The sequence below is a fragment of the Mustela lutreola genome, chromosome 8, assembly GCF_030435805.1.
Source record: "Mustela lutreola isolate mMusLut2 chromosome 8, mMusLut2.pri, whole genome shotgun sequence".
In the NCBI taxonomy this organism is placed as follows: domain Eukaryota; kingdom Metazoa; phylum Chordata; class Mammalia; order Carnivora; family Mustelidae; genus Mustela; species Mustela lutreola.
In genome coordinates, this window is record NC_081297.1 from 81,021,441 (window position 1) to 81,049,056 (window position 27,616).

General features: G+C 38.8%; 1 protein-coding gene across 4 annotated transcripts in view; it reads right to left on the bottom strand.

Moving 5' to 3' along the window:
* Positions 1-3,716: 3,716 nt before the first annotated feature.
* The window catches only part of BCAT1 (branched chain amino acid transaminase 1), a 110,964-nt gene continuing 87,064 nt past the window's right edge, over positions 3,717-27,616 (bottom strand). For all 4 annotated transcript variants that reach the window (XM_059185790.1, XM_059185788.1, XM_059185787.1 and 1 more), the window contains 4 exons: positions 24,667-24,752; positions 21,640-21,780; positions 19,278-19,352; positions 3,717-9,992 (listed from right to left, as the gene is read on the bottom strand). In XM_059185790.1, coding sequence (XP_059041773.1) covers positions 9,951-9,992; positions 19,278-19,352; positions 21,640-21,780; positions 24,667-24,752 — 344 coding nt within the window. In that variant the 3' untranslated portion in view covers positions 3,717-9,950. The remainder of the gene's footprint in view (positions 9,993-19,277; positions 19,353-21,639; positions 21,781-24,666; positions 24,753-27,616) is intronic.

Below are 27,616 nucleotides of genomic sequence, written 5' to 3' on the forward strand. Positions count from 1 at the left end.
ACGCCCGAGGGGTTATGGCAAACTCAGGGCGAATCAAGGCCATTTTTCATAACAAAGAGTTAGTCGTGTTCACGGGGTCCAGCAATAACCATAATTGAGCCAGGAGGCAGTGATTTTCTTCCAAAGGTGTCAGCCCCTATGGCAACTGGATTCATCTGTGTTGGGATGGGAAAAGACAAAAGGCCAGGTTTGAGATGGTGGCTGGGCCTGGTCAAACAGGCTGAGGCTGTGAGCAAGGTGACTACAACAGAGAAGAACCATACCAGGGCAGAAATCCAGTTCACCAGGATGAATGGACACATAGGTGGAGAGTTAGGAGGAAAGTTGGCTGGGATCAGGGGCTCCTCCAACGGACACCAGATGCTGGGCTTAGGGCAGCAAAGCTGATTTCATGCCCCTGAACCTCAGCTGTGAATGCACTATCAGACCTATTCTCAATGAACTTGGGAATTGGGTGAGATTTAGCCCTCAGACAAGAAGTCTTCAATCTTGGAGCGAAGTGGTGCTTTGAGGAAGGAAGGTGTGAAGCTGCCCACTGGATGGGAGGCACGATGCAAGGTGCTTAGTACATCCTGCTTATGTCTGATTAAAGATTTTGTTCTCTAGGAAGATAGGAGAAGGCGTTGTAATCCTTTGAAGAGTTACTAGTCAAGTGGGAGAGGCAAACCCTGGCATAAATAATTACAAGTTCTCATAGCTGCCTAGATGAAAGGGGAGGCTTAAAGGCAGAGCTGTCTGCAGCCTTCATACACTTGACTAAAGGCTATGCCTTCAAGTGATTTGCAAGAATAATGGCTAAATAGAATCAGGTTAAATAGTATCAGCAGGACTATTGCCATTAAAGAAAGTTTGCTTTAGACTTAGGGGTTGGAGGGTGGGGATACCCTTGCAAAAAACGCAAATGTTAACCTCACGATTATGACAAAAGCAAGCCCCCCCAAAATACTATTCCTTCTCATATGAAATATGAAATCACCTTCTCCTCTGTGAGAGCAACCAAACTGGTGGGGAGCTATTTTGCATGATCCCTGCCCCCATCACTTAACCTCATTTGGCTTCTTAATGCCTTTTAAATTGCCTTGTCAAATCTCACTGGAGAAGCGGACCTATTTATTCTCTTTATTCAGGAGTTTACAGAGACTGTCTTGCAAAATATAACTTTAATACATTGGGAAGATAGGGAAATAAAAGTCCAAATGACTATAAAAGATGACTCTTAAATTAAGTGTGGCAGTTAAAGCATCGGTAAGTGTGGGGTTGACTCTGGTTGTCCTGTTGTGTAAAGTCCAGAAGACTTGTGATGATCTCTGTAGCCATACAGCTAGAAAAATCTATGAGGCTGATTTTTATCATGATAAGGCTGTCTACCTGTCAAAATAACCCCATGCCCCAATTATACCAGAATTATACCAGAAAGAGAGTTCTTTCCATCTACTTTTGGACACATTGCATTCTCTGGGCACAAATTCAGGCCAGAAATGCTAAACTAACAATATTTTATTTCCCTCACTGATGTCTGAAATTTCACTTGTGATATCTGCCCTCATTTAGTTAGCTTGGATTGCCCGAAGTCACTTGTCCTGAAATTCTTACTTTTTCCTAAGCACTGTTTGCAATTAGAGCAGGCTAATGTTGACGCCTCACTCAATTAATGATTTTCTGAATGCTAGGCATGCCTTGGATTAGATACCTGTGTCAAAAGGGAATAATACAACACATGGTTTTCTTTCTTAGAAGAGGAAACTCCTAAGGGTGCCTGGGTGGCTCAGCCCCTTGGGTGTCAGACTTTGGCTCAGGTCATGATCCCAGGGTCCTGAGATCAAGTCCTGCATCAGGCTCCCTGCTCAGTGGGGAGCCTGCTTCATCCCCCGGCTTGTGCTCTCTCTCTTGTCAAATAAATAAATAAAGTCTTTAAAAAAAGAAAAAGGTTTTGTTACCTCCAGCCATGGTTTGAAAGAAGACAGAGATTGAAAGTATCCATCCCCCACCCCCGTTTATCATTATCATGAATATTAAGAAATGTTTACTAGATTATTGTAGCTATTTTTAAAGCAAATACAGTTTAGGGAAACTGGGGTGGCTTAATCTGTTGTACATCCAACTCTGGGCTTCTGTTCAGGTCATGATCCCAGGAGGCTGGGATGGGGCCCCAAGTCAGGCTCCATGCTCAGTGGGACCCTGCTTGGGATTCCCTCTCCCTTTCCCCTGCTCGCTCTCTCTCAAATAAATAAATCTTTAAAAAACAAAATATAAAACAAATGCAGTTTAATGGCTCTTCACAATTGAATCAGTTCTGCTTAAAAATAGCTACACTGTACTTGGGATACTTTCTGCCTGATTCTTGTAAACGTGAACTTTTTTCACGAGTTACTCTCATAGAAAAATCCTGTCGATGTAGTGACCACAGAGACTTAGTGACTTCGGAGAGAACGACCATGGATTTCAGTCAACATGGTCCCAGTTGCATACAGACATAACTAGAGAGTAAGCCTGGTGACTGTTCTAACATACACATAAGAAGCGTCTCCGTCTTGGCTGTGGGTCTTTTGGTTACAAGACTGTGATCCTGCAAGTCATCGCCATTATAAATGAAATCAGGCTACCAGAGCACATTTCATCTAAAGAGAAGTCATCATGGTATGATGGCAGCTATGCCAGGCCATGTCGTGGACTCGAGACGCTTGATTTTAAAAATATGCTTACAATCAAATTGAATCAGCTTAGTAGAAAAATAATTATGAAGATTGAAAAATTCCCATTCCTCCAAGCTTTTTTTTGGTTGTTTTTTTTGGCTTGTTAGTAAACTGATGTGGAAGAGATGCTTTGTCCCCTGAAGGAGACTGCTGTCTCAACTGATAAATCCTATAAGCTCCAGTGAATGTATGCCATCACCCTCAGAAATGACAGATCTATCTTTGTCACTCTTGTGGGATTTGCACATTGATGCTGTAGGAGGCCTTGACTAATAACCTTCACCTGGACCTTCCACACTCTGCATGTAATCCTTGAAAAAGGCTAATATGTTCACAGGTTGACAAGGTTGGGAGAAGAGGGTCACAGAGCACTTTGACACTTTTAAATCAGTCTATAGTAACTCGATGAAAAACCTTGGGTTTTGCTGTACTTGGCAATCATTGGGCCAAATGACAAAAAAATGAGTATATTTGACCCTCAGAATGCATTTGGCTTCATTCTCTCAGAGATGTGCATTTGAGGGCAGTTTTTAAGGGTCCAGTTTGACTAAAAGGATGCATCGTCCATGTTCCTTGAGTTTTGATGGAATGCCTTTCACTTTATACTGTGTTTTTAATTCTAAGGCTGGTGAGCCACGTACAGGAGTGTTGTATCACTGAGATAGATTCATTAGGGCAGTGAATAGGAAGAAGTGATCTATTCCCCTTATTCTATGTAAAAGTTAAGACAAAGCTAAACTTTACTAAAGACAGACCCATACTCAGAGAAAAGGACAATTCTTAAAAGTATTTCTATCCAGATATTTGAAAACAGATCTATTTAAATTCTCTCCAGGTGTATGGTTTTGGGTCTTTCTGGTGTGCTCAATTCTTCTCCCACTCTCAATGCCATTTTGGTTTAAAAATACACTACTACATTTACATCCCATGACCAAAAGCCTTGGAACATTACGGAAATGGTAATTAAGCGCTATGTTTCATGCATCCAACAAATGCTGATTTCAAGAGACTACACAAACAGGATTCTTTTAAGTTGTTTTATTGATGGCAGAAACAAGTGTGTAATTAAAGATTTGATGAGGAATCTGCAAACAATAATGTGTCTATTGCCAGCAAAATACAATTATCCCAGGTTCTTTAGACACTACAAATATAGAGCTCTTTCACACCAGATGGTTCATATGTGACAAAGCCGTTTTAGGAGGTTTAATTGTGCTTCTACAAAACCTTCGAAGAGTGAGGTAGTTTCCTTTACCCACATTGTTCTCCACATTTCCACTACACTTTCAATGAGTTTAAGTCCTTTCACACAACCTGTAACAGTTCTTCCAGAAGGCCAAGCCTTCTTTACAAAGCGTTCTCCTTGATTTTCCTTAAAGAGGATTTCAAGAATTACTACACAACTAGAGAAATTTGAGAGACTGAAAGGCTGGGCGTTTTCATTGCAATTAGATTTAGACGCACGAGAACACATTCTAAAAATTCCATAGTTAAGCTGATACACTCCTGTTTCTATCTGTAACTTCTGATTTAAAAACTACTTCCTCAAACTACTTATTTTCTCTCAGCCACCACTATCAAGCAAGTGCAAATTCTTCACAACAGTGGGTTAGGCTCCGTTTATTAGCTACTTGAGTCCACTACAGAACCATCATTCATTCTCAGAGGTCACCAGGGAAACATCTGCAGAATTTATAGATACATCCAGATTAGCTAGCTTATTCGTAAGAGTTCATTCAAAATCTACTTACACAGTCATACAGTTGAGAGAATTCCTGCACTCTTCAAAAAGTTATCAATGAAGTAAAAATTGAGGCAGATACTTGCATTCCTGCATTAACCCTGAGAATGACTTTAATGACCACTGTGAAATCAACTTGGGGAAACTGCAACATGATTTTAATTTAAAACTAAATGTCAATAGTCAGTTAACCTTCACCAAGGAAAATGGGATGGTGGTAAATTGTATTTTTAAGGGAGGGGAGGGGGCAGGGCAAAAGGCACAATCTACTCTTTGTACTTATTTTTTCAGTCTCAAGAAGCTTCACAAATCTTAAATCGTTGAAGAAATGACACAATAGATCTTACAGACGGTTGCAATTATACAATAAAGTCTTACCTGAAGTTGTAGTAAAGTGGTTTCCATGTAACAAGAGCATCAGACTATTACCTCAAGATCAAGGCCTAATTCTAATGTCTGAGGAACTGGCCACTCTATTTAGCCTGTTCCTCATTGGCACTATTTGTATTTGGCACCTATGTTGAAAGTTGAAGGTGCCTATGGCTGGCAGAATGAGGAAAAGGTTCTCTGGACAACACTGAAGCAAGTTTGATCCCCCTCCCAATCCTTCCTCTACCTTGAGTACTTCTGACATCTCTAACTAAAAGTTTCTTTCCCCCTAATTTAGTAACAGGCAACCTAGCCATTGTGAAATGGATGTGCAGAGAAATCCATCAATGAAACCGGATTTCAATTCATTCTCATACCACAGCTTATCGTCAATTCTTACCGTCCCACCAGTGGATTCTGGAAACTGGACATTGTGCAACCCAAGTTCCAGGCCTTAATAACAAGGTCTATGGTGGTAGGAAAAATATAGCTCCAGACAGAATACGATTGCTTAAGACTTCTGTCATTTTACTCACCAGATTTTAAAGACTGGTTCATTTCCAATACTGAATTTCATGCCTTTACCATTCACTAATCCAAATATATTTACTTATATTTAATCCCAGGGAATTATTTACCCACAAATGCTATTATATCTTGTTGACTTTTTAAAATCAAGCCTCCCCAAATTAATATCTGAGAAGTCCTGTCATAGAGTATGTATGCGGAAGAGAAAAATCACTTTCTTCTAGCCTTAAATTTCTTAAAGTGTGTTTTGGCAATGACGAATATGATAATCTCATTGCAATACCTTAAATGGTCTTTCTTTTAAAACTTCAAACCATGAAAAATCATTGTTATATTACTCTTCCACCTGTGATTTTTCTGAGTACCTGGATTCATCATTTTCAAGCTAACACTCTAAACAGTTTGATTCATTATAGATATTTTCCAGAAAAACACATCCTAGGAATATTTTATTTCAATAATCCAGACTTTGAGTTTAAGACAAGAAAAAATGCTCTAATTTAAGGTGATCTTTTGTCAGATGAACTACGACAAGTTAACACTGCTCCAAAGAAGGTAGTTAACAAAGGCACTAGATAGGTTGGCAGTAAGCAGTAAACCAAGAGGGAATTCACACCATGTAGGCAGTGGCTAAATAACCTCTAAATACTAACCCCACTGAGTAGTTTCACACTAGCAGAAAGGAAGGAATGAAATAGGGACAAATTTCCTTTAAAAAAATGAAATGAAAAAGTTCATTGTGATTTCTTGATGAGAGATGTGTTCTGGCTGTCATCTCCTTACTATCTAACTGCATTAAATATTTCTTTTTTTATCTAAAAATTTGCTTAAGTAGTAGAGTATCAACTCCATGAATATAATGTCTATGTGCTATTTATTTTCTAAAACTAACTTCCTAATCCCTATTTCTAGTTATGTTAGATTCAAATTTGTGAGTATACAACATTTATCCAACTAATTGACCAAATGAACTATAGTGTTTATGATGTTTGTCATAAGTAATGCTTATCAAATAGCTGGTACTCTTTGTCTCCTTTGGGGGGAGATACCTGGAAAATAGGTGAACAAATTCTATTTGTGGTAAAACAAAGTGACAGCTGTTATAAAGTATCCACAAAAACTATTTGTGAGCATTACTATTTATAACTTAAGTTTCTGCATAGCCACATAAGAAGAAATCCACATTACAAAGAATTCTTTGATCGCTTTTAGCATCAGAACATGAAATAGGGGATGCTTACAATGTCTCTCTAAAGCCCTTCGCTTTAGTTTCTCTAATGAATCCGGATTGCCTTAAATGTTTTAGATAAGATAAAGTGGACAAGCATTGTCACTTTCTGCTTAAAATACATTTTCCCAATCATAATGGTAAACTGAACATATACTTTCAAACAGGAATTTTGTAAGGAAAAAGAACACAGTGACTGAGTGCTGAGTGGGAATGGGGAGCATAAACTTATTCTGGTGCCTGATTTTATAGCTCATCTCCCCTAAAGTGGAGGGAGCTGATCCTACCACCTTAATGAAGAGGCTCCTACCATTCTTTCCACCAAGATACACTCACTAATCACCTCAAGTGTTCAAGAGTGCTGATGTGAGGAAAGCGAGACCCCTCGTTTAGGTACAATCACATCAAGCGATAAAATGGATACAATGAAGAAGTTAATTTATGGCTCTAATGTAGGCTTCTCCTAACTCTGGGAGCGTTGACTCTGCATGTCATGTAAGGTGGTGTTATGCTGTGCTATCTTGCTGCCACCGTGGGTGACCTTTTTTTTTTTTTTTTAATGGTAATATTTTGAGAAAAGAATAGAGGGTATTTACCAAACAAAACAAAACAAAATAAAAACAAAACAAAACCCATGATTACCTAACAAGTTTTCTCTTATTTCTTTCCCTTTTTTCTTCCTTTGTGTTTTTGAAAGCAAAGGTAAAAACAGGTATTAGTGTATTCATTCCTGCGGGTTGCAGGTCCCAGAGAGTGAGCCGCATACCCTTGCAGTGGCTGGTTCTTTGGGTGCGTCATGAATGGAATCCTTAATAAATCACTGTAACCAAGAACATTTCTAAGAGCAAGTCTCTTTAGGAAATGCCCAAGTTTTGTTTATGTCTGAACACTTCATTTTAAAATCCTGGTTTCTACCCATGTGTTTAGGAAAAAGCTGACAAACTTGGTCTGAAATGTAAAAACTGAAAAAAAAAAAGTGGAAGGAAGAGAACATGCAAAATAAGTTAATCATTATCATTCTAAGTGCCACCAGTTCTGTTTATATTCATGCACATGTGAATTGTTGAATCTCATTTGATCAACCCAATTAAACATTAAATAATTGCAGCCAATTATGCAAATATCAGCAACAATATTAATTTGTTGATCTTTTTGAGCAGATTAGCCTCACATGTTCCTAATGCTAGACTATCTTACGCCATAAATGATCAATTAGTGTTAGGATAACTAAGTCTTGAAGAATGGATAATTGCCTAGTTATAATGTGTCACTCTTGCTGTATTAATCCACTGCAATTAAACAAATAGTGCACAAGGAAAAAAGATGTGCAGATGTTCCTTTTAAATCTATTTAACAAGTTAGTGTCAAGGTCAATTTTCTGTCTTATTACTTAAAAGAGAATGGCAGATTGTGTTCTCTGTTTTAGGAGACCTCCAGTTTTTTAAAATGTATATCTTCGTTTTCACTCCATCTGGTAGAAAGGGCTTAAAATGCTCTTAAGGTTTGATGAAAGAAATTATAGAGACATAATGTCAAGACATATTGTTCTCTAACTTCTACGACGGACATGTGTTGCCATACTAAATTTAGAGATGCAAAGTATAAAATGTATTTATGGCAAACAAATGATTTCCGTTTGTCATAGAAATGTGAGTCTAGTTATTAAGTGCTACTTGACAGGTTAGAATTACCTTTAAGTCTTTTCTGGATTACTCAGTTAAAAATGAGGTCACGGGATTTAGCCAAGGCAAGTGCATACCCTTAGAATTCAGTGAATGTGTGTAGAGGACAGTTAAAGTACTTGAGGCCTGAAAAGAACAGACTCTTCCAAGATTTCAGTTCACCAATTAAAAGCCCCCCAAAAGATATTTTTACTATTCCTTTTTATCTTATACTTTCCTAATTTTCATTTTACCATTCCTATCTAAAAGGACCCTATGGCCAAGAGTCTTGGAAAAGAATCAAAGCCCCATTTGCTATGTTCTGCTAAATGCCTTAAGGAAATTTTTCTAACACATCAAACTTTTAGAATGTTTTTTTTTCCCTTCCTCTGAAAAGAGAATGAAATATGATCAGCGAGATGAAAGTTATTAGAACTGAGGGAAACCAGAATATAATGTCTGAGAGTTGACCTTCCAAGGGTAAATGTTTTCTAGCAAGATCTGACTTTCCCCTAGATAAACCAGGAATCAATTCTAACTCACAACTCCTAAATGAGGAAAATAACATCTAGAATTGCTCTCCCTGGGCCCTAATCACGTGATCATCCAATCCCCATTCAACAGAAATGAACACCTAAAAAAGCAAAGTATACCTCTTTGCTTTCTACCGAAAAGCTAGAGATGAGGATTTATTTTGTACTTAACACCTAACAAATGTCATTTCCATTTAGTTGGTATGATAGCATGACCTTGCTGGAGCTGTTATTTCAATTTCAAGACAGTTTTCAAATACGAAATAAGCCCTCCAACAAGCTAGGCCTTTGAGTATCTCTAATGACTTAGTAGTCCCTGGAAAATAAAGCAAATATGAGGTACGTGTGCACAATGTCAGAATCAACCATGAATTCTAATAAAGAGGTTTCATAATATAGAAACAAAGGTGGTACACTTCTATAGAAGCTAAATGTTATTCATTATTTAATGAGTATCTATTATGTGCCAGGCAGGGGACCGCAAAGATCTCTCAGACACAAGACCCTCCGTCTTGTACTGGAGCCTGACAAACAGCCAATTACAACACACCGCAGAAAGGGCAATGGTGGAAATGTGCACAGGTCTTGCCTCTGCACAAGGAGAACTTGGAGCAGACTGTGACAACATCAGGAAGAAGGGGAGAGATTTACCTTGAGATGGACATTGTGGGGTGGGGCTGCAAACAAAATGTGAAGGGCAGAGAACTAGTTTTTTGAAGTCTTAATTATAAAAAACAAACAAACAACAACAACAAAAAACACCAAAAACTGAACCATTTTCTGAAGATGAAGATACATCATAGGAAATGTTACCCAGGAAATTTACTCAGATCAGTTTTCAAACACAAACTCATTTGGTTGAGGAAAATGTAACTTATGCTAAGGAATAAACAAATACAGGTGTATCTGAGTAAAGTATTAAGGGAGGCACTACGATTATTGAGGAAAATTCTATGCTATATGGCTTACATGATCATCTTTCCAAGAGAAGGTAAAGTAAGCTTCTGCTACCAAGTTTACAAAATAGCTCTTGATTGCAATTCGTCTTCTCTAGCATGAGGAAACAATCACCCAGGTAACACCGACAATACAAACTACACTATGCACAACTAAAAACAGGTAACTAAAGAAATCTGTCGTAATTCAGCTGCAACAGTCTGTCTCAACAGCACACAGATGATATCCTGTATTTTCCATTCACGACACTATGATTGTCCAGTCGCTCTCTTCTCTTCCGTACTATAACAAAAAAGCAAGAAAACATGTTTAAGTGCAAAAGCTAACAGTGCAGAAATCGCTTTCCAACTCATTAATACCACCAACATTGTACAACAGGTATGCTCCTGTTTTGAACATTAAAAGCATATTCACATTATAAATAGGATTAGAGAGAAAGCATCAGATATGTGGAAAGAATCACAAATTTTTAAACTCAGAACTTATAGCTGGTATAGGTCTTGAAGTAATGCCTTTTTATTACCATTCCATATTTAGCTTCTGCTGTCCAAATAAAGTAGCTGAGTTAAATTTAATTCCTGTCCTTACTCCGAAGAAGTGATGCTCCAAGTGTATCCCTGGTGTATCACCAGGAAACTTGTTTTAAACCCAAGCTCAGACTTCACTGACTCAGAAAAGTCTGGGGGTAGGTCCCAGCAACCAGGCTTCAGCCAACACTTCCAGGTGATTCTGACGCTAAGATTGAGAGTCACTGCTCTAAAAGCCCCTTTCTCAAGAGTGTTTTGTGTTCACAGAGGAAAATATTATTTGGACAAGCCCTGTGGCTCTGAACAGCAGCTCTGTTCTCGAAATTAAAGGTGTTTGTGTTATGTTAACTTTCCAATTTTTCTGATTCCTTCAAAAGTTATGGAACTACATCGCAATCAAAATTTGATTATTTGCATTAGCAAGTGATTTGCTTTCACAGACCTGAATTTTCATATACTTAAAACTGAAATAAATGAAGGTATTCCCGATGTCAGAAGTAGAAAGATAGTTTTGATTCATTTGTTCTTTTCTTCATGCATTCATTTCAACATCCCTGTGTGTAAATGAACTCTCACTCTTTGAGCAAGTACTGCCTGGAAAGGTAATGGTGCCAAGAGCTTTATAGACTTTTTTTTTTTTTAACTGAAATGGAATTTTATTGTATTAAATACTTTAAAAACAAATAGAACTTTGACTATAGTTGTAAATCTTTTTCTATGCTTCATTTTAATACTATTTATTTTGTGTAAACTTGATTTAAATGTAATGATGATCTGGTCTACTACACCAAATTTAAGTAAACAAATTACACAGTTAACAGGTTTCGAACAGCTATGCGACTATGAATATTGTGTAATCATTGGGTTCCCACTCCTTTATCTTTATAATAGCTATAAAAATAACATTCAAACACAAACTCTACCAATAATGGAATCTGAAAAGTAAAAATTTACCTCTACTTCACCCTATACTCTTGCTTTTTAGAGGTAATAACTGTCTCTTTACTTAAAAAAACAAAAATTCTATTTTTAGTTCAGCTTGTTACTCCCTCTGCCTGTGATCCTAAATGTCATTCTTTTTTTTTTTTAATTTTTATAAACATATAATGTATTTTTATCGCCAGGGGTATAGGTCTGTGAATCGTCAGGTTTACACACTTCACAGCCTCACTATAGCACATACCTTCCCCAATGTCTGTAACCCCATCCCGTTCTTCCAACACCCCTCCCCCCACAATCCTCAGTTTGTTTTGTGAGATTAAGAGACACTTATGGTTTGTCTCCCTCCCAATCCCATCTTGTTTCATTGATTCTTCTCCTACCCCCCTAACCTCCCATGTTGCCTCTCCACTTCCTCATATCAGGGAGATCATAGGATAGTTGTCTTTCTCCGATTGACTTATTTCGCTAGAGCTTTATAGACTTAATACTAAATTTATGCTCATGGCAACTGCAGAGAGCAGGTGCGACTATCAATCTCATTTTATGGATAAGAAAACTGTATTAGGGAGATTAAAAAACCTACTCAGGCAATTAGCAAATGGTCGAGCCCGGACTCTAGCCAAAGGTCTCTCTCACACCAAATTCTGTGTTCTTGGCTACTCTCTGGAATTCCCACCACATGTTCACACAACCACGTGTGTGGAGACGGACTTGGAGCATCTCTCCCCACCACCCAGAGTAGCAAGCCATTATGTCTGCCACCACGTGCTTGCCTAAATCACTCACATGATGTCCCCTTTTCACATGAACTGGCCTTTCAGTCCTAATATAAGTTCAGTTGAAATTCATACAAAACATTTGAAGTTCTGAATTGGGAAGAACTTTAGTGATCCTCTAAAGTGTAGGGGATTTGGGGCACCTGGCTCAGTCTGTAGAGCATGTGATCCTTGATCTTGGGGTCTTAAGCCTCATATTGGTTGTAGAGATCACTCAAAAGTGAAACTTTTAAAATAAATAAATAAATAAATAAATAAATAAATAAATATGCAGGGGATGAGTCAAATAAGCAGGGCTCTGGATTTTTACTTCAGAACAATTCCACTTTGATTGGCTTTGTATATTGGGATTCCAGGAAATATTTCTTTTGTAGAAAATCCTGCTGCTTAAAAATCAAGTGTGGGGGTGCTGGTGGTTCCGTCAGTTAAGGGTCTGACTCTTGATTTTGGCTCAGGTCACAATCTCAGGGTTGTGGGACTGAGCCCTGCGTCGCTCTGGGCTCAGTGCACGAGTCTGTGTGTCCCTCTACTCCTGCTCGTCCCCCACTCAGACCCTCCTCTCTCTCTCCCTCTCTCACAAATAAATAAATAAAAATAAAGTCTTAAAAAAATATCAAGTGTGAAGAGCAATGAACTTTTTAAGCCAATGTTCTCATTTTACATATAATGACATTAAAATGGCTCTAGAAAACTCTAAATCATAAGCCGAGGGCTCTTGCCTCTGCTATTTCTTCTATGTTACACACTCTATGTGCTATGTTCCTCTTGAAGACCTTTAGAGACCTCAAAGAGCAGAATCTGTTGGTAAAAATCCTGGAAGCCAAGAATGGGTCTACTTACAATCTTCTGGTATACAGAAAAAGAAGAATGAAGGAAGCCCAATGACTCTAAGTGACTTGCTGAATCCCTATGAGAAAGAGTTGCTTAAAGAGTGCGGCTTCCCACTATGAACTGCTGATTCATGATGAATGCTGGATAAAACATTCCCAAATTCTGCTTGATTGATAAATGGTGCCAACATGATTTAAGCTAGGATCAAAATATGTTTTATTTCTCGTACTTGGATTCCTATTAATACATTAGACACTTACGCCGTTAATAACAATTGAGTGTCATCATATTGACACTTTAGCAGATCTATATTACCATGATTCATGCCCACCATAATTTCATCTTGAATCTCATCAGTTAAAGTAAACTTGCTTCCAATTAGTTGTTTTAGTTTTATAAACAGTCAAAAATCAATTTTGATTACAATGAGTCATAGGTCATATCACTCCAAGAACCTACATAATCATACTAAGATTTACCCCTTGACTCCTGTAATTTATGCTTTTATGTAAAATTACAGCATTCTGAGATGCATCCAAGAGGTGATAATACAGGTCATTTATAATATCTACACCTAGGCAGTTAGCAATCAAACTTTTCATTTGGATGATAAATTATTCAATTTAATTTTTCAAAGCAAAATAAGTCAAAAGCAGAGGAGACAAATTTTAGTAGAAATAAAAATTATCTTGGGGCACCTGGGTGGCTCAGTGGGTTAAGCCTCTGCCTTCGGCTCAGGTCATGATCTCAGGGTCCTGGGATTGAGTCCCGCATCGGGCTCTCTGCTTGGCGGGGAGCCTGCTTCCCCCTCTCTCTCTCTGCCTGCCTCTCTGCCTACTTGTGATCTCTCTCTGTCAAATAAATAAATAAAATCTTAAAAAAAAATAGAAATTATCTTCTTTTCTCAGAAGTAGGTGTCCAGAGGGGGAGAAAGAACACATATGCCTGCCTGGGCAAGGCTGTCCTTATTGCATCATCAGGGTGATTATAAAACCACAGTACAGGTCAACACCTTGAACATTTGGCAGGTCTACTCTAAGTCACACTGACTTGACTTTGTTCACTGGAATCCAAGATGAAGTTAAAGCAACACGGCAAATCAGACTGAGCCTGCGGGGTGACATTCTGATCCTAACTATGTGATGTGCAGAAATTTCACCTTTCATGAATTCCAGGAAGAACACTACACCAAAACACGACTAACAACACGTTCGTTACTTCCCATTCAACATACATATGGCAAATAAGTAGATGGCCTTTGCTAAAATGCCTTTTACCTTCAACAGAAAGTTCTGAGCAACTTGAAAGGGCGATCTATGTGTCATGCATTTACTCTCTGCGATGCCAATAAAAATATAATGGGGGCTACCCCCCAGGTAACAATTTGCTGTTCTTGTTCTAAATCCTATTCAGTGGCCTGCAAAGCTCTGTAATCCTGGAACATGAAGTGTGTAGTCGGGAACAAGCAGGGGCTGGGAAGCTGGTCAAGGGATGAGTCATCAAGGCAATCTGGCCCTGTTCGCTTAGTATGCATACAAAGAGGAGGACAACTCAGGACATCAGCAAGGGCAAGTGATGGGGAGGGATCTAAAAACTATCACGCTGTTCCACTGAAAACAAAAAAAATGCAAGACCACTAAATGGTCACTTATTCCACAAAGCTGTAGTCACTAATGGGGAAAACAGATTTATTTATTTATTTTTTTTTTAAAAGACTTTATTTATTTATTTGACAGAGAGAGATCACAAGCAGGCAGAGAGGCAGGCAGAGAGAGAGAGAGAGAGGGAAGCAGGCTCCCTGCTGAGCAGAGAGCCCGATGCGGGACTCGATCCCAGGACCCTGAGATCATGACCCGAGCCGAAGGCAGCGGCTTAACCCACTGAGCCACCCAGGTGCCCCGGGAAAACAGATTTTTAAAAGAAGTTCCATCTGGTGGCCTCCAATCAATACAGAGCCTGCTCCTATCTCACTGGGCTTTCCTCTTCCTTATCTACTTAGGACCTCACCTCTCAGGTCTTTGCAATCCCTACTCCCCACCTTCTAAACCCTCAAGAGCAGCACTGGTAGTTACGCGAACACACCGTCCTGATACCTAAGACCCAGCGTCCAGCTTGTGTCTGATCCTGATAGCAGTCTTGGTATGGGTATTTCACTTAAAAAAAAAAATCTAAGGGCGCCTGGGTGGCTCAGTGGGTTAAGCCGCTGCCTTCGGCTCAGGTCATGATCTCAGAGTCCTGAGATCGAGTCCCACATCGGGCTCCCTGCTCAGCGGGGAGCCTGCTTCCCTCTCTCTCTCTCTCTGCCTGCCTCTCCATCTACTTGTGATTTCTCTCTGTCAAATAAATAAATAAAATCTTTAAAAAAAAAAAAAAAAAAAAAAAAAAATCTAAAATCAGGACCTCTGAAAGTTCTCTTGAAAAAGTAATTTGGTATCAATCAAGACCTTCCTCCCACCTCTCCTCAGAATGTGTTAATATACAAGAGCAACACATTTCTGTTCTTCAGTATTTGTCTGGTATATCTCTCACTTGTTCATTCCTTCATTCATCGATGCCAGAAGCACCCCGGAGTCCATACTGTAGCCCAGGCCCCGCACTGAATATAGGGGTTACGAGAAGGAAATAAAACAGTGCTTACACTGAAACAACCTGGAACAAAGACAAGTGTGTGACTAGTTAAATATAAATTAAAGGCCATATGTGATCATTCCAGTTGCTATGGAAGCTGGAGGAAGAAGTAATATTTGAATGGATGAATAGGTGTTTGTACTGGGGCAGAGGGATGTTGTTCAAAAGAGATTTTAAAGGTTCCTCAAGGGTCTGTGTCTTGAAGGACAACCAATAACTTCTCAAGTGGGAAGACTGTAGAAGGTAGAGGAAGGCAGGAAGAAGCAGCCGAGAGCAGAGCATATTGGAGAACAGAGAAGACCCCAAATGTCAGGCACATAGGTGAATATGATGGTGAGAAATCAGACTAGCCAAGAGGCATGGGAGAGAAGAGATATTGGCAATATGGCTCATGTTCTCCAAGTTTAAGTCTGGTTAAGTACCATGAGACAAACCATGAGAGACTGTGAACACTGAGAAACAAACTGAGGGTTTTGGAGTGGGGAGTTGGGAGGGCTTGGTGGTGGGTATTAAGGAGAGAACATACATGGAGCCCTGGGTGAGGTGCATAAACAATGAATCTTAGAACACTGAAAAAAATAAAAAATTTTAAAAATATATAGATTTCAAGATTAAAAAAAATAAGTAACACAAATGTGTTTTTGTTTGTTGCTTAAAAAAAGAAAAAAAGAGACTGTCATTTGAAATGCTCCTCTCACAAGAGGTATTTTAGGGCAATCTAAAACCCATGGAATTATATGGAAAATTAGCCAAATGCAATGAATGCTTAACCTCAGATGTTCTAACTCAGATACAGAAATACACAAGTTAAATGAAAAGCAAATCTGTGGTTAAGAGGAATTTCCCCCTACCCCCCCCCCCCCCCCCCAGGTCACAGTGGCAAGAATCTTGAGGGTTTTTTGGTTGTTGTTTTTCTCCTCTTCTTCAATTTACCAGAGCACTTTGTAGGAAATGGCCACGTTTCCATGTAATGTCAAAGAGATCAAAAGTAAAACATGATACAATTCTATGCTTTTCTCCTCAATAATCTCTTAAGTTATTTTTCTTGGAGAGAAACAGATACCCGTAGCTTCGTTGACAGCACCAATTTGCCATCTTATAAGAGGATACTTTTGAAACTTTAGGTTCCATGCTCACAGGCATAAAATAATTGAAAAAGGATGTGGTCTTAGGTTCTGAATGGATGGTCCTTTGTTACTTAACAATTTGGAGAAGAGTTGGTCCTTCTGGTCTGTGGTTTAATTTAGAATCATTGTATTACTTCATGTATCCCTTTCTTTCCTTGTTGCTAAGGAGCTCTGAGTGTATCATTAGTTTTTAGTGTTATTACCACTATACTTTACTACCTATGGTAAAAAGAGAAATTATTAATTTCTTTTTTAAGATTTTATTTATTTATTCGACAGAGAGAGAGAAAGAGACAGTGAGAGAGGGAACATAAGCCAGGAGAGAGGGAGTGGGAGAGGGAGAAGCAGGCTTCTCGCTGATCTAGGAGCCTGATGCAGGGCTCGATGTTAGGACCTCGGGATCATGACCTGAGCTGAAGGCAGACACTTAATGACTGAGCCACCCAGGTGCCCCTATTAATTTCTTCTCAGCCACAGGTATTATAGAGAATATATACAGGTAAGAGGAAAATGTTGTTTCTTCTCTTTCTCGCTTCATATATATCTTTTATTTTTAAACATATTCATGTGGTTTCCCATTTAAGCTGAATATTTGTCTTTCTATAGCTTAGACATCTCTAATTTTTTTTATCCCTTTTATCACTATTACATCACCAATACCTACAAGAGCCTCTTGCATAACGTTTGCTCCACACATATATTTACTGAACGAATTAAAACATTCATTTCAGGCCTAATCTTACTTTAAAAATCCTCTGAGAACTTTTGTAATGGCTTGTCATCTTGCCCCCAAAATATGTCTTTGGGCTTCTCGCTTCCTTATACTTTAGGGTTTGGATGCATATATTTTGTCACGATCTCACTGGGCATGACACACACTTCCACTTTTGCCTGCCTTAGCTAAAGCTTCAGGACTACGTCCATCAAACACCTCTGCTTAGATCTTTCTTCCAATTCAAGTTTAATACAGCTTGATTTTCGCCTCATCCTAGTCAACTTCTTTTCCTTTTCTTATAATCCTTTAAACCAAATCAAATTAAGTAACTTTTCGTATCCCATATCATCTCTAAGAGGGGACTCTGAAATCTCTTGTTTTGTGTATTAATTTCAGTAGAATGAAACATTGTCTTATATACAACTTGTTCCAGAAAATTTTCCAAAGTGATCTTTTCTTATCACCATAGTGACACTACCTCCCCTCTTAAAAATCTTTCAACTTCTGTTGTGGATAAATGCTTCTGTAGTATAGCCAATTATAAACTTTTTTGTTCTACTTATGTTTTTTATTTGACGAAAACACTAATAGCTTACTACTTTCATCAGGTTTACTCAGATAACTGTAAAAAAAAAAGATAACTAAAACATCTAAGTATTTTTCATTAAATTTGTACTTAATTCCTTCCAAATTATCTCTATATACAAGAGTAAAAAAACAACTCAGTAAATTATATGTCTCCTAATATTAAGATATTTATTTCATTTATGGAATATTCCTTTTAATAGCCTTCACGGAAGAGGGGAAGAGCAATAGTTCATTAATTCAAAAACCACAATCATTCTTACCTTTTAATATTATTAATTTTGCATAAATGTTGCTGAGTAAGTCTTCTAAAAATACCATTTTTATCACTATCCTAGGACCTCACTCTGGAGGGGTCTGCTGCTTTGCCAACTAACTTTTATGCTGAAGCCCTGGCACTGTCGACTGTCACCCAAATTATCAAACTTTATTTCACATTTCAGTATAAATCTCAGCGTCCCCTGGCTATGTTCAGTGAGTGGCAGTGATGCTATCTGGGCTCAAGAGAAACCTTCAACAACTTGTAAGGTGTTCGCAAATTACTAAAAAGTCTCTTTTATATGACCCAGCATTCACTACCTGGTTCTTGATATGCCTGCCTGGAAATAGGCTTAACTGTCTAATGAGACACTACTGTAAACTGTTGCTCAGAAAAACATAAACAGAACAAGGTTAACAGTATTAAAAATACACACACACACACACTCTTTGACCCAACAGTTAAAATCTCAAGAACTTATCCTAAGGAAATGATCAAAGACTGCACTGTTCATAACAGTTTAAAACTGTCAACAGCATAAATGTTCAATAATAATACCTCTTTAAAAGTTGTGGTGCATCCATATAGTGGAATTCAATTACATTTTCTACAAGGAATTGAGAAATTTATTGATATGAAAAAGCAAATGATTTACTAGGTGGAAAAAAAAGTGCAGGTGACAAAATCATGTATGACCCTATTTTGTCAGGAAAAGTATCTAAAACTATAGAAACACAAAATACTGAAAGTTGAGACATCGAAAATTAACAATGGTTATATTCCAGCATTGGAAGCACAGGCGATTGTTTTCTTCTGTGCTTTCTTTCTTTTTTTTTTTAAGATTTTATTTATTTATTTGTCAGGGATAGAGGGAGAGAGAGCGAGCGAACACAGGCAGACAGAGAGGCAGGCAGAGGCAGAGGGAGAAGCAGGCTCCCTGTCGAGCAAGGAGCCCGATGTGGGACTCGATCCCAGGACACTGGGATCATAACCTGAGCCGAAGGCAGCTGCTTAACCAACTGAGCCTCCCAGGCATCCCTCTTCTGTGCTTTAATTCTACAAACTTAATTTGTTAACCCCAAATGGCAGTGCTTACTACTCTCTTCTTCCCACTGATACATGATTTGGCTTTAAGATCTGGTTGAAATAAGATGACATTTTAAGAGAAAGCCCTTACCTGAATATCTGTCAATTTGTCCAAGATCCGACTTGCAAGCTTTGGGCCATTCTCCATAGTTGGGATGTGTATGGTCTACGAAAGAAAACCACATGCAGTATAACTTGAGGATATCCATGTGGACGGTGCCAGTAAGTAAGACACTGAGCAATTCTATTGGATCCAATATCCACTGAGATAAGGAATGGCACCATGATAATGTGACTACCTCCTTATGCCAAAGACTCTTTTTTATTCTGAATTAGAAAAAAAAAAACAAACTAGCCAATTACAGGTTGTTTCTTGTCTACCAAGGGATTTTAGGGCACAACTGGTTTATATGCCAGTCTTTAGGCTGATGTGAGGAACCAAAGAGAAACTAGGAGAACCGAAAATAGTGGGGAGACATAAAGAATCCTATTCCTTTCAGGATTCTGAGAACCTATAGGATGAATGACTGGCCTCTTCATCTAACCCTTCCAGCAGGGGATGAGAACTCAAAAATATTTTGCCACAAATTAAAGCAAATCATTGCGGGAACATAAATTGAAGCAAGTCTATGCCTTCACAAAAGACTAAACCTATGTCTGTTCAAGGTCAGACCTCCAAGGGCCACAACCTCCACAATGCTGGACAGCATGGTTACATTGGGTGCTGAGAAATTTCATGCTCCTAATTTATATTTGAGTCATGCCCATTCCTGCCCTTACTGGCTTACAGGCTTTTGATAGTCTGATTTTAACACACAGAGCCCATGCTGCCACTTTTCTTCTTATACTTTTTGGGATAACAGGATAATTAGATGTACCTGTTAGCTATGAATGCCCTTGGACACAAACCTATTAAAAATGCATTGAACTTTATCAACTTCTTATTTCTAGAGGTGAAATAATTGGACTTAAAAAAAATCTGACTTAATGACAACTTAAGTTTATTAAAAAAGCAGGCCAATGATGCATGTACCTAGATACTACCATAATAAAATGTGAAACAGTAGCTTTATAATCCGTGTAAGTATTGATACATAATAATTCTTCTCCATTGAAACGATTAATCTATAGATGGAATCATGTCAAAAGTCATTCCTCACAATCACGTTTGAAAATTTCAAGCAATGAAGCAGCCACCACTAAAATCAGAAAAGAAAATCCTTTCTTTTAAGGAAAAATAATTACACTAAATTTCAAAACCAAATTTATTTTTATTTATTAATTTATTTTTAATATGACTAATTTAAGCCAATTCACACTTAAGAATAATACCCACATGCATTTAAGCTATAAGATGATGATGTTAAAGATCAGAGCTCAGGGTGCCTGGGTGGCTCAGTCGGTTAAATGTCTGCCTTCAACTCCAGCCATGATCCTGGAGTCCTGGGACTGAGCCCCATATCGGGCTCCCTGCTCAGTAGGTAGTCTGCTTCTATCTCTGCCCCTCACCCTGCTTGTGTTCTCTCTCTCTCTCAAATAAATAAAATCTTTTAAAATTAAAAAAAATATATATTGGAGCTTTGTCATAAAGGGGAAGCAAAAAACCCAAAACAAAACAAAACCGCCCCAAACCCCAAAACCCATAATCCCCCCAAGAATGAAAATACCACATACTAAATCATACTAAATTTATTGGGAGGAGAAAATTTCTCTCAACTAAATGAATGAATTCCTTTTGGAGGATTTTATCATGTGTGCCAACTTGCCAAATGAAAATTTTTCATAAAATAGTCTGAGTAGTAATGACAATAGCAGAGATAATAATAATAATAAATGTAGGAGTTGATCATTCAAATGAATTTCTTTTTTTTTTTTTTAAGATTTTATTTATTTATTTGACAGAGACCACAAGTAGGCAGAAAGGCAGGCAGAGAAGTGGGGAGGAAGCAGGCTCCCCGTGGAGCAGAGAGCCCGATGTGGGCTCGATCCCAGGACCCTGGGATCATGACCTGAGTCGAAGGCAGAGGCTTTAACCCGCTGAGCCACCCTGGCACCCTCAAATGCCTATTTACTCCTCCAGTAGTTTGGAAGTCCTTTTGGAAGCCAGAAATTGAAACCTAACTACCCGTAGAACTTTTTTAGTGAGCTATTACAAAGAAATAAGAGTGTAACTTACTGGCACATTTCCAATCCCTACACTGACATAAGGCAGATATGATACTTGTCTGAGGACGAAGCTGACTCCCCCCAAGATTGGCGTGCACACAAGATCACTGGAAAGATGAGAGTAAGTAATTTGGTAATATAGGTTTCTTGGGACAAACTGCCAAGTCATATTAAGAAAAAAAAAATCCTTTGCATCTTGGGTCCAACTAGCATTTCATTTACACATTTAAAGGCTTAACTTATAAGCAAATGCTTGGAAATGACAGGAGGTGAAGAAATAGTCTTACCTCACCCTTGTACAGTATATCAGAAACTGGGCAAACAACGCAGGCTGTACCAGAGCCAAACATCTCCCTCACCCTGTTCCCCTCCAGGGCTGTTGTCAAGTCATCCATGGTGAGGTACCTCTCTGACACCTTAAATTCACCCTGTTTGAAATATAAAAAATAAAAATATTAATATTTTCAAGGAAAAGGTATGCAAAAAAAAAAAAAAGAACCCTAGTGGTACTGACCTTCCTACATTATATTCTGACTAAACTCAAATGTGAGACTCATCCTGTGAGGGAAAGCTGAGGGGAGCACCACTACCATGTAAACACACGGAGGTGTTGAGCTACCTACTTGAGGTCACAGCATTTCTAAATGAGATGATCAGAGAGAATAAAATAAGACTATCACTATAAAATACATGGTATATGCTTATACAGGCCAGGTTTCTTAGTCTTTTATTTGTTGTCAAGACTGAAGTCTCACAAGATAAGGCACCCCCAATGCTAATTAGGGTGCGCTCTATGTTAAGAGTGTCTTGAACCCTATTTAGCATAAAAGAATGTATCAAATAGGGGCACCTGGGTGGCTCAGTGGGTTGAGCCGCTGCCTTCGGCTCGGGTCATGATCTCAGGGTCCTGAGATTGAGTCCCGCATCGGGCTCCCTGCTGAGCAGGGAGCCTGCTTCCCTCTCTCTCTCTCTGCCTGCCTCTCTGTCTACTGTGATCTCTCTCTGTCAAATAAATAAATAAAATCTTTAAAAAAAAAAAAAAGAATGTATCATATAATATTAATAATTGCAGCTACCATTTATTGAGCACCCACTGTGTGCCAAATTCTCTCACTTTTAAGGGGGGTATTATCATCCCCATTTCAAGGATAAGGAAACTTAGGTTCAAGGAGAGGCTAGATGACATCCCTAAATCCACACAGTTACTTAAGCGCAGAAGCTGAACTTGAACTCAGGTCCGATCTGACTGGCTCCAAAATTCCTTCTATCTCTACTGGGTCTTTCATGGAGTAAAAACATATTTCACTATCTGAAATATTTCATTATTTTAAAACACAGAAAGTATATTTGGACTTTGAGAAATTACACTGTATATTTCCTTTCTTCCTAAATTCACTGATTCAGTTGACTTTATAGCAGAAATCCTCTTCCTGTCTTTAGTATCTCCTTAGGTCAGATTTCATCACTGAATTATTGGTATAACCTCATCAGCTTCTGCCGAACCATTTGAACTTTTATTTGCTTGAAGATAGGAAATGGAAAAAAAAAAAACCTGATGTTTTTAAGCTATCTGCTTAAACAATCTGTTTAATACTCATTCTTCAATCTGTTTCATTCTCATTCTTTTATGTTAATGGTTAAAGTTCAAAGCCTGTCTCATCTTATTTAAAAAAAATATTCTCTGTTGCTTTCTTTTTTAATAAGATGAGAGTATTTTTAAAAACATACAGATCCACGATAAAAATGAAAATCACAGCCCTTGGCAAGATTTAAAACATTAGAAGAAGAAGGTATCATGCTGTAAGTATGATTTGAAAGGGTAGGAAAATATGTCTGCAATAGAAATATGGCTTTTTGCAAGTTTCAATTTATCTCAGTCTGCAATTGCAATTATGTTGTTCAAAGGTAAATAAATAAATAAATAAATTCCAGAAAATCAGCCAAGTTAACTGAAAACAAGATGAGCTCTGTGTTCTGGAAAAGAAGAAAAAAATCTCTTGTAAATAAACAGAATTGTTTTTACTCTGCTCACCCTTACTTATCTTTGGACAATTTCCCCTGTCTGGCAAGTAATGGTAACCCCCCACATGCCTCTTGGCATTTATGTCTCACTGTTTTCAAATAGCTTTTAAAATAAATTACAGCTGAGGAGTCAAGGAAAAACTTCCTCCATAATGACCTATTTTTCGAGCTAGCAAATCATTAGTGTGGGAAAGCATTTCCACTTGCAGCTTGTCATCAAACCTTCTGTACGTGGTTGACTTTTTTTCTTTAATAAAACAAAAATTACTGAGCTTCAAAAATACATCTTTCCAACTGCAAACATATTTAGGACAGGGCAAGCTGCTTGAAATGACACCAACAGTTTGCAAATGTCATGCCCAATGTGCCAGCCGGCATGTGGCAGTTGGGTCTTGTCTACTTCAGAGTTTTGTAGAATTATTTATAGCACATTTCCTCTACTTCCAAAGCTTTTTCCAGAAAACTATGCTAGTCCTCTCCTAGATAATACGTGCGTTCCCAAACATTTGTGCTATTAATACTGTTTGACCACAGTGCGCTCAAAGTCTTTTCATGTCCCTTGGAGACCACTGTAACACACGGGTCAAAAGTTCCATCCAAGAACCTTTGCCAGATAACCAACTCTTCCAACATTCATCTTGAGTATGTTATAAATGTCATTTCAATACCAAATGGCTTAACGTGCTTGCCTGTGTCACATGGATGAGAAGCTCTACTGAAAACAACTACATTTGCTTGAGTGTTTTGACTTTAAAATAAGCATGTATGTGAATTGGGGAGGACAGGGGGCAGGAAGGAAGGGGAAAAAAGGCAGCCAAACTAATAATGTGATGTTAGTAAACATTTATATGTCAGTAAAATTCTTTAATTTCTCTGACTAGCATGGTTACATTGGAATAAATAGAGGAAGGGCAGAACTAGAAATCGCTGCCGCCTAGAAACAACACACTCAGATGTGAGAAGTTTAGGATGGGCAAAATGGTAGCACGTGGAGTATAAACCAGGTGAGCTGGTAGGAGACACCTGGCAAAGAGTGTGAGATTAGTACTAGAAGACTTCCTCACTAGGATAACTCGCCAAACTGCTTTCTCTCCGCCCTTCCTACAGACAATACTTATTTAGCAGTGTTGCCAAGACAGTCCATCTGGAAGAGTTATTTCGGCTCAAGTTCAGATTTAAAGATTAGATAACACTGGATGGAACGACAGAATATTATTTCGACACGAAGCTGGGCTTATTTCGATTGATTTTTGTTTCATGCTTATAAAGTTGTTCCTGTCAAAGGCACCCACCCACTTGCGTGCCAGGTCCAGAATGCTCTGCCTCGTCACTCCTGGAAGAATGATGCCATCTAGTGGAGGAGTTGCCAGTTCTTCCTCTGTCAATTAGAAATTGGAATATTTTCAAACTTGAACGACATTAGCCATGCCTTATATTAACAGCCACTTAAAAAAAACTGTTTCTCGCAACTTTGCTGATAATAAACATGAAGATGATGTTAACAGTCTGCATTACCTAACTTTCCAAATCAATTTGCACTCCAGGTAAATATTTAAAAAAAAAAAAAAAAAAAAAAGAGGAGGAGGAAGAATAAGGAAATAAAGCCACTCATCGAATCATCTTCAATGTATCCTTGCCTAGTAAAACCTGAGAAGATGTTCCACTTCCAAACAGTAAGAGGAACCTTCTGAAGTCAAAATTTACCTCCGTGGATTAACGCTGGTTAGTGATTAGGATCATGTACCTAGATTGGATTGGATACAGGAACACTGATCATTATTACCAAACCATCTGAGACTCCCGTGGAGGACAGGAAGTACGTTTGCTTCTTCAGGTTGGTCACCGTTTCTACACTGCCCTTTAGAGATATCCCTATCTATAATGATTTTCAAACCTGGAGGGATATCCACATCAAAGAGGGAGAGATACTGACTTCATACCTCTATGACTCAAAATGTTAATGCACTCAAGGTAGGCTCAAGCATGGATATGGCTAACAAAGAAAAAGAGAGGAAAACAAGAAATCCAAAAGATCAAAACATAAGTCCAAGTGTGATTCATGGAGAGCCAAGGCTGAGACACTGTTGTACTGTGAGAAGGATCACATGCATTACTAACCAACACGGGGGCCGGTATGATGATCTGTCTGCGGGATCCGACAACCGCACAAGCTCTCCTTACAGGAAAAGTCTGGTACTCAACTTCCCCTTCTCCTCCCCACATCTGGCACCCAGGAGTCTAATCTAGGGGGGGAAATTTAAGCCTTAAATCACCACTCTATAAAGATGTTGAACCTTGTAACAGATATGCTGCTTATCGTTTACTTGCAGAGCAATAAACAGCGTATGCTTGAAAGGATTGCCAGGTAGCAAGAACTGTAGAAATCACAGTGGTTTCCGTAAGCTCCCCAAGCCAGTTTAAGTAGCTAAAAAGGACTTCAGAAATCACCTCATGCAATCCTTACTTTCCAGAAAAAGAGAGAGGCTCTCTAAACATAAATGACTTGCAAGATTGGTGACACCGGGGGAGAGTCAGGATCAGAGCTTACGTGTCCCAACACTGGGGCCACTGTCTTTTCTTTTAGTATCCTGTGGTCGGGGCTCCCCTACACCCCTGTGGTTCCCCCAGACATCCCCAACAAACAAGCTGTCTGAAAGACCAAAACCCTACCTTCATGCCTGTGTCCCCCGAATTTGGTGCTGTGCCTGGCCCAGTGTGGTACGTAATAAGTGTTTCCGCATTAAAAAAAAAATAAATGAATGAATGAATAACCCTTTTTTCCTAGGAGACAGCAGTATGATTTTTTGGAAGTTTGTTTCTAAAAATCATCTGCTGAAAACCACTTTCTGGAAAGGAGAAAATTTGTTCTTGGCAATGGTCTTAGGGCTACTTTTTGTCATGTTTAGAAGTGTTGATCTCAAAATAAACCTGTGTGTTGCGATAGCTAGCTAGCTGGACACATAAATGTGGGGATCTGTGTGTATGTGTGTGTGTGCGTGTGTGCGCAGACCCCACACCGAGAGACAAACATACTTCCAGCGCCTCCGAACTGGACCTTTCCTAAAGCTTGCTGAGCTCTAAGACTACATAAAGTTAAATAAAAACAGAGGCCTTGGATGGGCAAGTGCAGTTCTGTGAAATATACTTAACACCCAAAACTGCAACCACTAGCCTAAGGTCAAGGCACAGAACATCTGTTTCTCTGGTTGCCAGACAGAGATGATGACATGACAACATTTGGGTGAGAAATATTCATTTTCCTCTGCAACCACAAACATGCTTACAAGAGCCAGAACTGGCTCCAGATTGCCCAACATGAGGAAAACAGAGCCTACAAATACAACTTGTTTTTGACAAAGAAATCATTGGTAGGAGATGAAGAATTTAGAAGCAGTAACGGCAGATGTCATCTGTGACATCCCAAAGTCAATTTCTAATAAAAAATTCATTATTTTTTTTAAATTATAGTTTGTATAGGGTTTGTAGTGCCCAAACACTGTCAGCACAAGGATTATTTTTTCAACAAATAATATATTGAAGGCCTACCCTCTGCAGTTGTCTTATCTGTGCACCATGCGTATAAAAGTGAACAGAACGGACATAATTCCTGTTTACTTTCTAATAGGCAGAGGCAAACAAGTATTATGTTAAATATACATGAGACTATGGAGGAAAAAAAAAAAAAAAAGGAAAGAAAAGAGGGAAGGCAGAGGGAAATGCCAGGAGTGATAGGGGAGGGAACCTGCCATTTATTAAGATGCTTGAGGAAAGTCTTACTGAGAAAGGGATATGTGGGCAAAGACTGGAGAGCAGGGAGCAAGCCATGCACACATCTGAGGAAGGAGGGCGCCACAAACAAAGTCTACAAATGCCTGATGTCTGAGAAGGCTCATGGGGCCCACGCAGACCGTGGCAATATTCACTGCCATGATCATTCTCCCAACTAACTCTAAACTCAGCCACACAACTGGGTCTTATTTTCAGGGTAGCTCCAGAGACTAGGGCAAGGTAAAATGGTTTGTTCCAGCTGTGAATAGTAAGCATGTTTGGTAAATTACTCAGCGACACAGTGAGGCAGAGAATCAGTGCTGTGTGATCTTGTTCGCAGGGTCGCTGTTACTAGAATCAAAACCACATGAGTTACTGGCCCAGTACCACGGATAGCTACAGTTCACAGCACTGGGCTATGAGGACAGATTATTTACTTGGTATACCTTTCTGGGGCAGCCATCTCGTCCAAAA